This window comes from Syzygium oleosum, unplaced genomic scaffold (genome assembly GCF_021117445.2).
Source record: "Syzygium oleosum isolate NSW1041296 unplaced genomic scaffold, Sole_v2.1 Sole_v2.52, whole genome shotgun sequence".
Lineage (NCBI taxonomy): Eukaryota > Viridiplantae > Streptophyta > Magnoliopsida > Myrtales > Myrtaceae > Syzygium > Syzygium oleosum.
The window spans coordinates 1,356,183-1,373,264 of NW_026607536.1; the positions used below are offsets into that span (position 1 = coordinate 1,356,183).

The window sequence follows — 17,082 nt, forward strand, 5'->3', positions numbered from 1 at the left end:
TTCATTAATTCGTGAAAGAAACAACCCCGTGTGCTTTTCTAGCAATTTTTCAGTGACATCTCTCTTGCGATTACTAATGAATTCAAGGTGTGTGACATCGCATGAGATGGCTTTAATAAAATCCTCAATTATAATAGGATGAATGGATTATTTTTCTCTGTATTATTCAAAAATATTTTCCTCCTTCAAAAGTTAATAAACAATCTTTCGCACCCACAAAAACGCGTACATAATGGGGAATATGTTGGAGGATGAAGCCAAATATTGTTATTAAGGGCTTTTTTGTCTTTTCTATTAATTTTGCTTTTAGGTTAAAAGCTACGCTTTATATATCGCTCTTTGATAGAAGTTAGTCATTGCGCTGCAGAAGAAAATAGAGAGAAAAGAAAAGAGAGAAGAAAAAAGTGAGTTTTTCTTTGTGAGTGTTCTCAATCTCTTTGTACTCCGATCTTGAGAGAAGATCATAATTGTATTCCTACTTTCTTCAAGTCTAGTGGATTCACAGAGTGCCTCCGCGCGAGATGTAGCCCAGTGTTTGGGTGAACTTCGATAACAAATTCTCCCTGGTGTGTTCTTTCGATTCTGTTCTTTTATTATTATATTCTCGCTAGTGAGAATCGCTTTGTTTGGGTTATTTTTCTGGAATCGGTGCTCGATTCCCAACAACCGGTATCGTAGCTTGGTTGGTTAATCGAGACCATCGAGGGGTTTTTCGTGACTTTTGATTGAAAGCAAACGATATGGCGTAAGATAAAATTAGGATCGATAAGTTCGACGGCAGGATTTCGGATGGTGGAAACTCCAAATCGAGGATTATCTTTATCAGAAAGATCTCTATGCACCACTTGAGGGTTAGAAACCTGAAATAGCGGAAGTGGATCCGATGCCAGAATCAGATGGAAAATTCTTGATCGAAAGGCATTAGGTGCGATCTGTCTAGGGTTGACGAAAAGACAGGTACCACATCGCAAAAGCAAAAACTGCAAAAGAAGCCATGGATATTCTTACGAATATATATGAGAAGCCATCCACATCAAATCAGGTATTTTTGCTGAAGAAGTTGGTTAATATGAAGTTATTTGATAGAGGTTCCGTAGCAGAGCATATTAATAGTTTCACGCAAGTCACGTGTCGCTTGGAATCCGTTGTGCATAACTGATATGAAGCTTCAAGCTTTATTATTTTTATGTCTCTTCCGTAAAGCTACAACACCGCAAAGTGCAGGAATTTCAAGCACCATGAAGGATGATTTGACTCGGATGATGCCGTGAGTAGTATCATGGATGAAGAGATGCGAAGAAAAGTCTCAAGTGGAAATAATTTTTCGCCATCTACATCTTCCACAGCACTAGCAGTGGAGAACCGTGGGATAAGTAAAAGCAGAGGAAAATTTAGCGGGCGCGGTAGATCACAGTCAAGGGGAAAGAGAGAGGTCGCAAAAGATGAGTGTTGGTTTTGTCACCGTGACCGGACATCTGAGGTTTCAATGTGAGGCCTACAAAAAGAAGCAATGGATGAGAATCAAGGAGCTAATGTGGTTAGCGATGAACCTTCGCTAGAGAACTTGTGTTTATCTCCATAGGTATGACTTGACGACATGACAAGTGGTTTATTGACTCCGGTGCTTCTTTCCATTGCACCTCGCAAAGAGACATATTTGCCGATTATGCCAAAGGGAGATTTTGGGCAAGTGGTTGTGGGAAACGGCCATATGTGTCCAATTGTTGGAAGAGGAACCGTGATTGTGAACATCTCAAGTGGGAGGACGCCTAGTTTTGCATGAAACTAGACATATCCCGTAATTAAAGAAAAATCTCGATCTCAACTAGTAAACTTGATCAAGAAGGTTTGGTAACAACCCTTGGATGCGGAGAGTGGAAGATAACCTCGTGGGCAAGAGTAGTAGCAAAGGGAAAACGTACAGCACGCTATACCTTCTCCAGGGAGACAATATCGCTGATATGGTTGCAACTACAAAGGGCTGGTGTAATTTGTCTACTCTTTGGCATTATCGTTTGGGACATCTTGGTGAAAACGGTGTAAAGCTTACACTCAAGAAAGTTACTTCCAGGTTTGCGTAAAGTTGAATTAGATTTCGTGGAGAGTTGCATTTATGGAAAACAAAAGGCGGGCCGGTTTTCAATTGAATGGGCGACGTAATCAAAGGTAAAAATTAGAGTTGGTTCATACTGATGTGTGGGGACCGCCTCAGAACTCTCTTATGGTGGTAAGAGATATTTTGTCACATTCATTGATGATGCAACAAGGAAGACTTGGGTCTATGCTCTCGAGAAAAATCAAGTATTCGGGATGTTCAAAATGTGGAAGGCCATGGTAGAAATTCAGAATGAAAGGAACGATCGAAAGAGATCTGTAGTCATAAGTTTTCAAAGACCCCAAGTACCTATCTTGGAGGAGGTCTACACGAGTTAGAAAGCCAAAGGTAATTTTTGATCCATCGCTAATATTGATTCAACCATGTCTTATATACGCGGAGATTCCTGGGAGAACCGAGACTTATGATGAGGCAAAGAAAGACACATCTCACATGCAAGTGATGGAGCGTGCTATGAAAGACGAGATGAGCCTGGGCATTTCAACAAAACTTGGGAGTTAACAGAGTTGCCTGTGTAAAAAAGGCTTTGTTAAATAAGTGGTCAGTACAGATAAAAAATGAAGCAGATGGTAGTATCGTATACAAAGCGAGACTTGTGGTCAAGGGCTTTCTCGAAAGAAGGAATCGACTACCCGAAATATTTTCACCGGTAGTAAAGATGACATCGAAAGTTTGTCGAAAGTAGCGTGAGGATCTTCATCTCAGCAATTGGATGTGAAACGGCGTTTTGCATGGGACCTAGATGAAGAGTTATACATGGCAACCAAAGGTTTGAGGTCAAAGGTAAAGAGCACATGGTATGTCACTTGAAGAAAAGCTTGTATGGTTGGAAGCAGCTCCACGCAATGGTACTTAAAGTTTGATGGTTTCATGGGAAAAGGCTTTGCACATTGTGAAGCTGACTTCCTAGATTTTAAGAAGATGGTGATATCGTATATCTCTTTATAGGTGTGTCACATCGCATGAGAAGTCTTTAATAAAAATCCTCAATTATAATAGGATGAATGGATTGTTTTTCTCAGTATTATTCAAAAGTATTTTCCTCCTTCAAAAGTTAATAAACAATCTTTCGCACCCACAGAAACGCGTACATAGTGAGGAATATACGTACATACATACGTGCATATAACCTATATATACGCATCAAACCATGCTAATAAGTGTCTCAAAAGCAACGATTTGAAGTCGAAATCCTCATCAGAATCTGCCTTATATTTAATAAAACTGCACATAATTTCAATAATTGAGATAACCTTGTTGAGAGAGGAGATATGCATTTAGTTTGAAGATTGCAAGGTAATGTGGATCAAAACCAAATCTTTCGTAAGACGACATTAATCGGATTGAATTATTGAATTCGAGATTTAAGAAGAAGTAATTCGATATCAAGAGACTGACAGGGGTACGTGATGATTTATTACCACATAATATTATCGTACTTCTTACAAGTAACAGAAATATTACCTTAATACATCAAATCATTAAATCGACACCAGTCCTAAAACTGTCCAGTGATTGGAATATTTTGTACAACTCATGTAGAATAGATGCACACTACTCGTGGCTAATGTTTTTTTTCTGTAAGTTTTACATCTAGAAAGAGCTTCATGCATCAGTGGACTGGGCAACCATCAACCTTTACGCCTTTAGCTGTTGGACATGCTGCTAGTTCACAGTGTTCTCCATGTGTTCCCCACCAAGTCATACCTTTGTTCTCCATGCCCAACGAGAAGTATAACAGCACGGCCATGAATGCCGTTCCCGCGTCCAGGGCCGCTGAGAGAACATAGTTGTATCTCTGCCACCACTGCTTTCGGTATCGGAAGATGAAGAAATTGAATACTGTTCCTACTAGAACCCAGGCGTTGTAGTTTAACGGTGTAGCTGGTGGCATCATTCCTGTCGCCCCAAGTAAGACTGGAAGATTAATGAGAGGAATCCAAGATTGCTTGGGGAATGCCTTGTGTAGTAGCCATACTATGATAGGTCCTATTGCACCTCCAAGGAAAAACCAGTTCATGTCTCGATAGTTTCCGAGTTGTCCAAAGATCCGTCTAGGTCCAACCAACCCCCATATAACGGATGCATCAAAGAAAACCCGGTCACCTGGACACGTCCAGGGACTATCCGGTGGAAGGAGATCATCCTGGCATATGTTGGTAACAGAGTTCAGCAGCCACCATGCCACTGCAATGTTGATGGTTCCAGCAAGAATTGTACCTATGAACTGTGAGGACGCAAGGATAGAGTGCTAAGGTCGTTTCGGAATTACTAGATGCCGCGCATACTTATCTAATAAGTAGCAACAAGAGAGAGGATACTTGACAATCTTGTCACACCCTTGAAAGTCTAGTAAGATTTGATAGGTAGCTTTAGTAAAATTCCATTTCGGGAGATCCAAACTATGCCCTAAGTGTTACTCACATCTATGATTTTTGTGAGTTTTTTGTTTTTGCAAGTGCCTAGGATGTTGATCTTGCTTTGGATGATATATGATGCTGCCATAAGCGACATGCTTGTTCGAAAATGCCGACTGCTTCATCTTAGTTCTGTTGGTAAAGGGAAAGGCTAGCTTAAATCTTTGAACATAGAAAGTTTTGTGTTTTGTATCTGACAGTTCTTCACTCAAAATCGTCTTCCTGGAACAGTGAAAAGAGTTATCCCAAAGATGGGGGATCTCTAACTATAATGATGCATACTCTAAATATTATGAATGAGTTCTCAAGTTAATACTCTCCTATCACGGTTCAGTCACACTTTTTGATCAGGTTTGATGAACATATTAATAGTTTTTGAAGCAGCAAGGAATTTGACCGATTTGCTTCTCTGGTTATCTTCCTCCAATTTATTTTTATAAATATGAAACCTGAAATTTATGAACAAAAATATGGTATTGGTAGTCAGTAATTACTTTTAGGTTGTCCGCACCAGTAGCACTAGATAAGTCAGTGGATCTGTATTGAGTTTGGTTGGCTTACTTTTGGCAATAGTTGATAAACAATACCAAATGGTTAGGAACGGTAAAAAGTACCTGAACCAAGAACATCGATCTTGGCGGTATCTTCATATAGTGTCCCAGCTTAAAATCACTGAGAAACGAAACAGCCTGCGCCATGCTGATGTATCCATATGTTTTGAAGCAAACATTTGCTATGGGTCTTCCTGGCAATATGACGCCCATTATGTATTCTGTGATTATATTTAGTCCCGGTGTCTGTAGATAGAAAGAGATCATTGTTGAGTATAATATGTCTTCTTACATGGAAATTAAGTCAAGCATAAATGTGCTATAACTCTTGATTCATACCTGGTTTGTTGTGGCAGTGATGATACTAATGGGAAGGGTGAATATAAATGCAAGGGCACTACCAAAGACAAGCCCCCACCATGGCATTTGGACCTCATCATTCAGGAAGATGCATAGAGCAAGAGATACAACCAGAGTTACAACGAGCAACAAGTGAAACCACCATGAGGGTATGTCTTTGTATCTCCTCATCAATTTTGTATGGATATCCGCCTTCCCTTTGTGAGAAGCACGATAGCGCTCGTAGATTTCTCTGTTATAACGTAATTTTACGTCAGTGTCCGTATGTCTCATGAATTCAATAAAATCAAATACTTAAAAGGAAAAATCTAGCCATTCTTCAGTAGGTAGTTGTTGCATCTCTGTGTTATAACTATAAGGATACCCTTGGTTCGCAGAAAAGTTATTTGAAACTGTAAGATCAAAATTTTCAAGGTTCCATTTTCAGACCTTTACAATCTTGCCCTGGTTTTTCTCTCCACATGCTGCTTGATGTCCTTATAAACTACTCAAGATAAATTTGTCTAAATGAACGTATTGAGGGGAGAAGATAGCACCTGCCGTAGAAGAAGGCCACGTGAGTTAGTGTTGATGCAATGGTGGCAAAACCAAAGCCATAGGTGAGAGCAAAGAACATGCTTAAATGAATTTGACCTTGCTCCTCGTACTTTGGGATGTCCAACTCGAACTTGTCGTTTACGATTGCCGTTATATTGTACCTTTCACCTTGCACCGTGAACAAGTGCGAGGAGAAAATGGGGAATATATTTGCACTATATAAGTTAAACCCCCAATAGGCTATGGGGATTACAACATAGATTATCAATGCGTATCCCGCGAAAACATTGACTATGGCAAAAAAGGGGCAGATTAAAGGGCTGAACAGGAAGGATGCCACCGCTGTCCAGTCGAGCGTCAAGGCTCCAAGTCCAAGGCCTTGCATACCTGAGCCGATCTGCTGGGCGGTGACTGAGTTGGAGAATGCCCAGCAGACCCATGATATATTCGTGAGCGTGGAAAAGAGGTATCCAGGGACAGCATACCATGAGAAGCTGCAGATCAGTGCAATGAGGAAGAATTTTGCCCGCGACATGCGCTGTTCTTCCCTCTCGTGTAAAGCCCTGCATCAATGTGAATAGAATGATCTACTTCATGTCAAGCACTGTTTATCTACATGAAGTGCAAACTGTGGATATTTTGGGACAGTGGTGAAATATCATATTATTTAGTGAATGCGTCCGTCGATTGATAATAACAGAGGACAAGGCGATCAACTTTCATATTTGTCCAGTGAATCCTCTGAAACTATTCAAATCCTGAAGATAAATGATAATTTGTTGTTTATAAAGATGTCCAATGCAACAGCAAAAAGGCTTTGGTTGTTTCTGCAGCGAGTTGCGACCCCCTGCGTGCTACACCACGCAACTCAGCTCTCAATTAGGCAGGATTAGCGCTTTAATCTGATCCTAAAGCAGGGTATGAAAGAGAGCGGATGTTACAATCTGTATTACCATTAGTTTCGTGGCTAAGACAGTTCGGGTTTGTCCTTGGAACACAGGTTACTTGCGAGCATCATTATAGTTTAGATGGTGGGGGCAAACTGGTGCATGTTGTTCCTCCCAATCTCAAGCGACCAGAAGCAGCAAGAAGTAGAAGATATCGAATGGGTTCTTATGGAACTTGAAGCTGAGGTGGGCTTGATGGTGTCTGCGGTTTGATCGAAATGCTCTTGGCTTTATCCTAGTTTTTCATGAGTCTTTTTATGCGGGGTGTGAATACACTGTGAGATATTATTGAGGGCTGCCTCAATTTCCACGTTAAGGGTGCATTTGGTAACTTGCCAAATAATGACTGATTCTATTCTTTTGTTCCCGGGAATAAAAACAGAACAGAAATCCGTTTGGTAAATTTTTTATTCCCGGGCACAAATTTATTTCTAGAATCAGTTTTGGAACAGAATCAAGAATTAAAAACAAAAAGTTGATTTTTGATTCTGGGAACAAGAATCAGAAATAGAAGAGAAAAAAAAATTATTTTTCTTCTTTTCTTCCTGGGTGTGGCTGATTCTTCTTCTTTCCTAGCCGGTGGCCGGCGACAGGCCAGGGCCGGCGAGGGCGAGGGCGAGGGCTGGACCCTCATGGCCTAAGCGAAGGCGGCCGTCGCCGACCTTTTCCCGCCCTCGCCTAGGCCGCGAGCCTCGAGGGCGGCCCTCGCTGGCTCGGACAAGGGTTGGAAAAGGTCGGTTAGGGCCGCCCTTGTCGAGGCCACGAGGGTCTAGCCCTCGCCGGCCATGGCCAAGAAGGAGAAGAAGAAAAAAGAAAAGAAAAAAAAATATTTAAAATATTATTAATAAAAAGAAATTTTGTGCAGTTACCAAATACATTTCTATTTTTTTTTTCTATTTCAATAATAGAAATTTTAGGCCGTTATCAAATACCTTCAAATGTTTAGAAATTGTTTCCGAAAACAAAATCAAAAAAATCATTTCTGAGCAGAAATTATTTTCGAAAATAAAATGATTACTAAACGCACTAGCCTCAAAAATCACTAGAGAGATGACATGGTTTCGTGGGTTCCTAGTGCCTATTCAAAACTATCACTAGAGAGAGAGAGGGGGAGGGAGAGGGGGCGGGTTGGGGTTTACTCAATCCAGCTGAGAGAGAGAGAGAGAGAGAGAGAGAGAGAGAGAGAGAGAGAGAGAGGGGGCGGGGGGTTGGGGTTTACTCAATCCAGCTGACTCAAACTTCTAAGTCATGGAGTACACATCACGGATTTCTTCGGACCTCCGTAAGTTTATGGTCCATGTTGATGGCACGGCACATCCCACTATTCTCGGCCCGACCCACGAGTGAGAGAGAGACAGACTGAGAGCTGGGCAGACGGCGAGAGAGAGAGAGACAGATCAAAGAAATTTAAGTAGAAAACAAGACAGTGAGCCTACATGGTGCCCAGAGCAAGTCATCCTCAACTTTAATTGCTTAAAGACTTTTGAGCAAATAGACATCTTAGGAAGTCCTTATCTGAATCTACAGATCGCGGGCAGCATCTGACAGGAACAACATGTGCGTTCCCATGGTTCGAATTGTCGGTCGATTCGATTTAATGCCTGGTCGGTATAGAAACTTATGTTGGGCTGTGTATCGGTGCTGCACTGAGCTGTCTCTGTCTACCAATTCAATTGGAAGATGAACCTCCCACCAATTAAAACTCCTCCTCTTTTCACGTGAACTCTGATAAATGAGCAAAGCGAAGGGAGACAAAGGGCGTATGTGATTACCTGAACAAGGAGACTTGGACGAGGGTGGCAGGCCACCACATGTGAGCTGGTTCCACCACATACTTCCTCAGCAGCCCTGCCCATCCGTATCCCAACACCTGCATATCCAAATCCACATTACCCCATGACGATGAGCACTCGATTTCAGCATCTTGTTTCTCCACATCTAAGGCTTAAAATTACACTTGATTCGCTTGATTCACAAGTCCATTTCTCGCTTTTCACGGAGTGGTAGTTAGAACAGCTATGTTTCACCAAAGAAAATACAGATAAGAAAGATGTCTCGATCCATATTTGCTTGTGGCATTCATTGAACCGCATAGAGATTACTACCGCCAGTTAGAGTATGATATTCATGTATAGGCCAGAAAGAGAAAGCAAAGAGTTCAACTGTTCATTTTCACTGAAAAATGGATCAGTGAATAGACTTACCTGCGTCGTGATGATGAGAAGCCACCCGGCAAAGAAGGAAATGCCCCGGTGATAAAACGCCTTGATGATGTTCACTATCCCGACCCCGTAAGCCGACCCGGATCCGAACGCGCTCCCGGCATTGGCGAATATGGAGATGAGCACGTGCTCCTTCATGTTGAAAGGGCCCGGGTTGAGCGAGAAGAGCCGGGGCCCGAGGCCGGGGATCCGGAACTTGGCCTCGGGCAGCGCCACAGCCATGAAGCGGCCGATGGGGAGCGTGGCGACCTGGACGGTGATCTGGGTGATGACGAGGGGCTCGGTCCGGTAGGCGAAGAACTGGTTGAGGAAGGAGAGGAGGCCACAAGAGAGGAGGCCCAAGAACCACATGCGGAAGGTCCACACGGGCAAGCTCGGGTCGTCGGCGTTGGTCACGGTGAGGCGGACCTCCTCGATGGGCGAGAGGTCGTCCTCGTCGGCGGCGGCACCGTCGAGTTCGGACAGTTTGGTGGCGGTGGTGGGTGGCGGTTGGAGCTCCATTGTGGGTGGCAACGAGTGCGCTTGTTGAGTGGGAGAGAAGGGTGGAGGGGGGTGGTGCTGCTAAAGGTTTCGAGTAGGTCTGGTTTTATAATTTAATGCAACTTTGACTTTTGGTTGGCAAAGGTTAAAAACGAAGATTCCGAGATTCACTGTATCTAGACACTGTATATATAAATTATATGTAATTTTTGTAAGTGTAAAGATTGAATGATTGAATGTGGCTATGCTGAAGAATAAATCCAAAGGAATATTTTACTTGCACAAAAACTAGTATAATTTCTTTTTCTTTAGGTACCACGAAAAATCCCAAATTGATTTACCTATAATAATCAAAAACCACGAATTAATACACATGTGACAAATTTATTATCAGTCAGTTTGAATTAAATGACACGTGACAGTTTATGAGTGTACCGATTTAGGATTTTACCTCTCCGTTTATCACGGGTACACCGGTATGTGATTTTTCGTGGTATCAATCCAATCTAACGAATAGTAAATTTGTCACGGGTGTACCGGTTTGGAGTCTTTGATGGTCAAAAAATTAGTTTTGACTATATTTATATCAATTTGAGGTTTTTTTTGGAATTAACCCTTTTTTGTGCAAAAGATTAGTACAATTTCAATATGAATGCCTCACCTTGAATTATTTCTACTATATGCACTTGTTTTGTTGCGCTAGTAGGTTGTCGACCGTTGACTTCCCGGAAATGGGGAGCTGCTCATCGTGGTTCTTCTAGCTGGACTTGAGCAGCAAGATCGTTGTGGTATTTTATGATATTAACTTATCTATTTTACATTTGTTATACAATAGTCCAATACATATGCAAATGCAATTCCTATGTGTGGTTAAATCTAAGCCGTTCGTGATTTACCTCTCCAGCTCAGCTAGAGTAAAAAACAAACATAATGAGTCAACTACCCGAATCCATAACTATGAAAAGAATAAATTGGGTGAAAATCATGAAAAGACAGGCTCTTGATGCCCTAAAAATCCTCCAATTTTAAGCCCAGTCTTAATGTTATCACATAAAAAACCCTAAATTTAAGGTTCGGTCCAACTACCCTAATTTTTTTTTTATCTTTAACATTTACTTGTGTCCCAAATCAATCCATGTTAACCACCCGTTCCAAAATTCTCATTGACAATCGACAGGTGGAAAACTTCCGAACGCGAGCTACTTGAGCGTCCCCGAGCCGAGTTTCCCAAGTGCGAGCTCTCTGACCGCGAGAGACGGAAGACTCTTGAGCATGAGAGATTGAAGACTAAGCGCAAAATCGAAGATCCCCAAGCGAGATGGAAGGAAGACTCTCCTAAGATTAAGAGTAATTGAAGTAAACCAACCCTAATTACTCTAGTTTTTTCCCAAATTTCGTATTCAAGAATTCGTCATTTGGGCTGACGTGGAAATTCATTTCCAAAATACGCTTTCTTGGATTTGAAATTCGGAGAAATACTAGAGCAATGACATGGATATGTCACGTAACATCACTAAGGGAATTTTAGACGGAGGGTTAATGGGGCAGATATGGGAGTAAAATTGAGACCGGACATAAAGTCGGAGGTGTTTAATGAGATTAAAAAAAAGTTTAAAATTGAATTGGAATTGAAGCAAAAATGGGAGGGTATTTTTAAGATATTAGGCCTCAAAAGACAAATGAAGAAACTCAAAACTCAAAGCTGTGTTGATTTGTCCTCATCGAAAGGACAGATTGGAATCGTTTGTTACTGCAATAATGGCGGGGCCATGCCTTTGTCGATAGCTGACGATCACTTCGTAGGGACTCGGAATAGAAAGCCCTCTTTGGTCCTCGCTGTCAACTTGTCGAGTCACTTGTGGTTGGATTGCCCATCTTTTGATTCAACGTGGCCCGACTTCTCTAAGGTTAAAGTTGCTCTTTATCTTTACCAATATGTGATAATGATGACGCATTGATGAGAGCTCCCCACCTCAGAAAAGAGGCCTCACTTTATTTATTTTCTTTCCTTTTTTGCTAAATCGGCATATGTTTCGTCAGATCGTAACACATCGAGCATCAGAAACAGCAGAAGTCATAGCAATCGAAAGCGACTCCATATGAATGCACCCGATGGATTATTGACTCTTTGGCAAAGCGTAACGTGCATGTGTCACGGGTCGATTGATCTAGCGTTCCCACACCCGTGCGGCCTTAGGAATCTCTTCCCAAGTAAGCCTTCCCCCGCTCACACTCACAAGAACTTTGAGAGTAGAAACTCTCAGAAGGCTCCGAACTTTCTATCTTCTTCGAAAATGAGAGATGATAAAATGAGGGGAGGAGACCCCATTATATACAAGATCGAGCCGACCAGTATCCGTAGATCTCTCCCCGATCTCGACGGTCGAGATCGTTCTCCCCAACTACCCCACCTACCGCATTTATTACGGAAGGGTACAATTACCGTATCGCCCACCCCATGAGTATTCTAGAAGACATCAAGAAAACCCTAGTACTAGAACACTCGGGGCCCGCCTTTTCGTCCAAGGGTCGGTCACGGTCCATCGTCCAGAAAACCTCAGGGACGATCCAATTCTTCGGGCCGTGACATTCTCCCCCACCTATTCGGGCGACGCCCTCGTCGCGTCTTCGGCATGGAAAGCATCGATATGTTTCTTGAATTGCCAAAGAGCTTCCTCGGGCTCCCAACTTGCTTCACTCTCCGGAAGACCCTTCCATCGGATCAAGTATTCTCGCTTCGGCGCACGATATCTCTTCCGTATGACTCGATCCGCCATTATGAAATCGACGTCTCGATCATAGGAGGTCTTCGCTCCAAGCGGTGCCCGTTGCGACTCCCCTCGATCCGGGTCCTCTTCGTCTACACGGAAAGGTTTAAGCATACTAACATGGAATACCGGATGTACCTTGAGCTTTGGTGGAAGTTCCAGTTTGTATGCGACCTTCCCGACTCGATGCAACACTCGGAATGGCCCCTCGTAGCGACGTATAAGCCCTTTATGCACGTCCTTGTATCGGAGCACAAGGTGTAGCTTGGCCAACACCAAGTCCCCGACTTGGAACTCCACGTGCCGTCGCTTCTTGTCGGCCCACTTCTTCATGCGCTTTGAGGCCTTGTGTAGACACGTTCGCGCCAAGTCCGCCTGCTCATGCCACTCCTTGGCGAACTTGAAAGCGGATGGGCTACTCCCCTTATAGCCCGTTGCAACCGTACTCGGAGTGAGTGGTTGCTGTCCCGTCGCGATCTCGAACGGACTTTGGTTCGTGGACTCGCTCTTTTGGAGATTGTAGGAGAATTGGGCTACATCGATCAACTTCGCCCAATTCACTTGTGTCGTACTTACATAGTGTCGAAGGTACAACTCCAAGAGTGCATTGACTCGCTCCGTTTGTCCGTCGGTTTGAGGATGCAAGCTCGTGGAGAAGTTGAGATCCGACCCTAATAATTTAAAGAGTTCGGTCCAGAACCTACCCGTGAATCGAGGGTCGCGATCGCTCACGATCGTTTGTGGCACTCCCCAATATTTGACGACGTGCTTCAAGAATAGCTTGGCTGCCTCCTCGGCCGGACAATCTTTCAAAGCGGGCACGAACGTCGCGTATTTGGAAAATCGATCCACCACAACCATAAGAGTCCGACACCCTTCGGACTTTGGCAAGTTGACAATGAAGTCCATGGAGACACTCTCCCATGGACGCTCCGGGATGGGAAGTGGCTCCAAAAGCCCCGCCGACGACTTTTGTTCAAGCTTGTCTTGTTGGCATACAAGACATGTCCGTACATATGCCTCAACGTCGTCGCGCAAGTGAGGCCAAAAGTATCGATCCTCCACAAGCGCCATAGTGCGGTGGATCCCCGGATGACCCGCCCACTTGGAATCATGGCACTCCCGTAGGATTTCCTTCCTTAGCTTCCCATGGAGAGGCACGTACAACCGTCGCCCCTTGGTGTAAAGCAAGTCGCCTTCACACCAAAATTGCCGGGTCTTGCCTTCCCGAGCATGGTCGAGAATTGCCTTGGCGGTTGGATCATGTTTGAGCCCCTCCTTGATCCGCTCGTTCCATGGATTCTCGGGACGAGTTAGGGTCGACGCCAACCCCGCCTTTCGACTAAGAGCGTCGGCCACCGAGTTCGCCTTCCCAGGCTTGTACTCGAGCACATAATCGAACTCCGCCAGGAAATCTTGCCAACAAGCTTGCTTCGGGCTTAACTTCTTTTGGGTTTGGAAGTAGCTCGTGGCCACGTTGTCCGTCCTTACGACGAACCGGGATCCCAAGAGATAATGCCTCCATGTACGAAGGCAATGCACCACCGCGGTCATCTCCTTCTCTTGGACCGTGTATCGTCGTTCGGTATCGTTCAACTTTCTCGACTCGAATGCTACCGGGTGTCCATCCTGCATAAGAACACCACCAATAGCAAAATCGGAAGCATCGGTCTCTACCTCGTAAGGTTTGGCGTGATCAGGTAGCACGAGCACCGGTTCCTCGGTCATGGTTTGCTTCAACCGATCAAACGCCCTTTGACATCGGGCCGTCCACTCCCACGGTTTCTCCTTCTTCAACATATCCGTGAGTGGCACGGTGATGCTCGAATATCCTCGGATGAACCGTCGATAATAGTTGGTAAGGCCAAGGAATGACCTTAGATCCGTCACCTTGGTCGGCGGCTCCCATTCTACCATGGCCTTAATCTTGGCCACGTCCATCCGCACATGTCCACCCCCGACGATGTGTCCCAGGAATGGAACTTCTCGTTGTGCAAAGGCACATTTCTCCCGTTTGACATATAAGTCATTCTCCCGTAGAACTTGGAAGACTCGTTTGAGATGCTCGATGTGTTCCTCGAGCGTCCGGCTATACACCACGATATCATCAAGATAAACCACTACAAATTGATCGAGGAACGGGTGGAGTACCTTGTTCATGAGGGTGCAAAATGTGGCCGGAGCATTTGTCAAGCCGAATGGCATGACGAGGAACTCGTATGACCCATACCGCGTTACACAAGCGGTCTTTGGCTCGTCCCCTTTTGCAATCCGCACTTGATAGTATCCCGATCGAAGATCAAGCTTGGTGAACCATCGTGCTCCTCCAAGTTGATCGAACAAGTCGGCAATGAGAGGGATCGGGTACTTGTTCTTGATCATCAGCTTGTTTAACGCCCGATAGTCGATGCACATCCGGAGTGATCCATCGTGCTTCTTTTGGAATAGAACCGGGGCACCAAACGGAGCCTTCGATGGTCGGATATACCCCGCATCGAGCAACTCCTTGAGTTGTCTTCTCAATTCCTCCAACTCGGGAGGCGCCATGCGATAGGGTGCCATGGCGGGTGGTCGAGCGTCGGGCACGAGCTCAATCTTATGATCCACCTCCCTTTGAGGCGGGAGTTTCTTCGGGAGCTCGGGGGGCATCACGTCCTTGAAAGAGTCGAGGACTCGGGTTACTTCCGTCGGGACATCACTCCCTTCACCCTTTGGATCCTCAACCTTTAAGGTCGCCAAGAAAGTAGCTTCCCCTTTTCTTGCTCCCTTAGTAACTTGCATTGCCGATATTATCTTTTGGTCACGACCCGACTCTCGTTTGACCGGGATCACACATTGACAACGTGCGTCCAAGATACAAATACAATCGGCAAATGGGACAATAAGAGCATCTATTCTATCAAGGAATCCCAAGCCAATGACAAAATCGTAATCGTCAAGTGGAATTACCTCGATCGTCTCTTTGCTTTTCCATTGTCCGAGTTGGAACTCCACATCCTTAGCCAACCCGTTGGTAGGGATTTCCTTGGAGTTCACCGTCTTGAGCCAACCGGCCCCCTTCTCAACCCGAAGATTGAGTTTCTTCGCGGCTTCTTCCGAGATAAATAGATCGGATGCCCCCGTATCGACGAGTGCACTCATCGTGGTTCTTCCGATCATCACGTCCGCGAACATCAAGCCCTTAGGCTTATTTGCCTTCTTGGACTTTATGGAACTTAGGATTCGCAACGAACCGAGTCGCGTCCCCTCTCGCTCCTCATCGTGTGCCTTGACAAGCGCCGCTAGCTTGCCTCGAGTTGGGCAATCACGAGCCATGTGTGCACCGTCGCACAAGAAACACTTGAAGATACGTCCCTTCTTGTGTTCACCTCCGCTCGACTCCGGCCTCGCCCTTGGAGGGGCCATTGGTAGTTTGCTTCCACCTGGGCGGTGGAATTTGTTACGATCTCCCCCACCAACGCCTTTGTCCCTCGGTCGGGTGTCCGGCTTGCTTACGGGAGTTGATTTGTACTCCACCAAGGCCTCGGCAACGGACATGGCCGTTGAAAGGTCTTTCGCGTTGCATCGCTTTAGCTCTTGCTTGACCCATGGTTTCAAGCCACCCATGAATTGGTGGTAGGCCTCCGTATCATTCATGGACGGAATTTGGAGTAGCAACTCCGAGAACTTCCGGACATAATCACGGACACCTCCTTTTTGCTCAAGGCGACGGAGTTCATCTCGAGCTTCTTCCTCCGCATAAGCGGGATAGTATTGTCGTCGAAATTCCTCGACGAACAATTCCCAGGTAGTGATCGGTTCACCACTCCGATCGTCACTCCTACGACGCCACCATAAGAGTGCATTATCAGACAAGTACATAGCCGCGGTACTTACCCGAATTGCCCCGTCGGTGATTCCCATCGCTAGGAAATATTGCTCCATGTACCATAGGAAGTTGTCCACGTCCTTGGCCACCCGTGAGCCTTTGAACTCCTTTGGCTTCGGGGCGTCCACTCGTGGACCGGCTTGCACGATGATCACCCCGTTCACGCGTGCTCCTTCCATTTCGGCGACTTTCGCCTTAAGTTCGGCCATCTCCGCGCGCATGGCCTCCACCAAGGCCTCCAAGGCATCGTCCCGTTGCTGAAGTTCATTGGTGGTGTCGGTCAGGTTGCCCAGCATCTCCCCTCGGAGTTCTCCGAACCCGGACTTGAGCTCCAGCACCTCGGCCTCAAGCTCCCCCGTTCCGGTCTCGCCTCCTTCGATGCGTGCGGACATATCCTCGACCATTCCTTGGACGTCAGCCATGGCGATCTCCACCTTCGCCATGCGGGTCTCCAAGTCACCAACCATATCCCTCGAACTTGAGCTAGCACGGTCCTTCTTTGCCTTGGCGCCTTGCTTCTCGAGCGCCCTCCCACGATCATCGCCTCCGCCCTTCTCGGTTTGGGACGACACATCGGATCGTGGTTCGGTCGCGCCTCTACCCATCGTTGCTTTGATACCACTTGTCACGGGTCGATCGATCTAGCGTTCCCACACCCGTGCGGCCTTAGGAATCTCTTCCAAAGTAAGCCTTCCCCCGCTCACACTCACAAGAACTTTAGAGAGAGAAACTCTAGAGAGAGAAGCTCTGAACTTTCTATTGCTTCTTGAAAATGAGAGATGATAAAATGAGGGGGAGGAGACCCCATTATATACA

At 45.3% G+C, this 17,082-nt stretch overlaps 1 protein-coding gene across 1 annotated transcript; it reads right to left on the reverse strand.

Moving 5' to 3' along the window:
• Positions 1–3,510: 3,510 nt before the first annotated feature.
• On the reverse strand, positions 3,511–9,725 carry LOC115665742 (oligopeptide transporter 4-like). The gene is made up of 6 exons (XM_030587583.2): positions 9,133–9,725; positions 8,701–8,798; positions 5,981–6,544; positions 5,424–5,676; positions 5,148–5,330; positions 3,511–4,343 (listed from the first exon to the last, which is right to left on the reverse strand). Exons 1-6 carry the CDS (start codon positions 9,649–9,651, stop codon positions 3,729–3,731), a joined length of 2,232 nt encoding a protein of 743 aa, XP_030443443.2. The 5' UTR covers positions 9,652–9,725; the 3' UTR covers positions 3,511–3,728.
• Between the last annotated feature and the right edge of the window lie 7,357 nt (positions 9,726–17,082).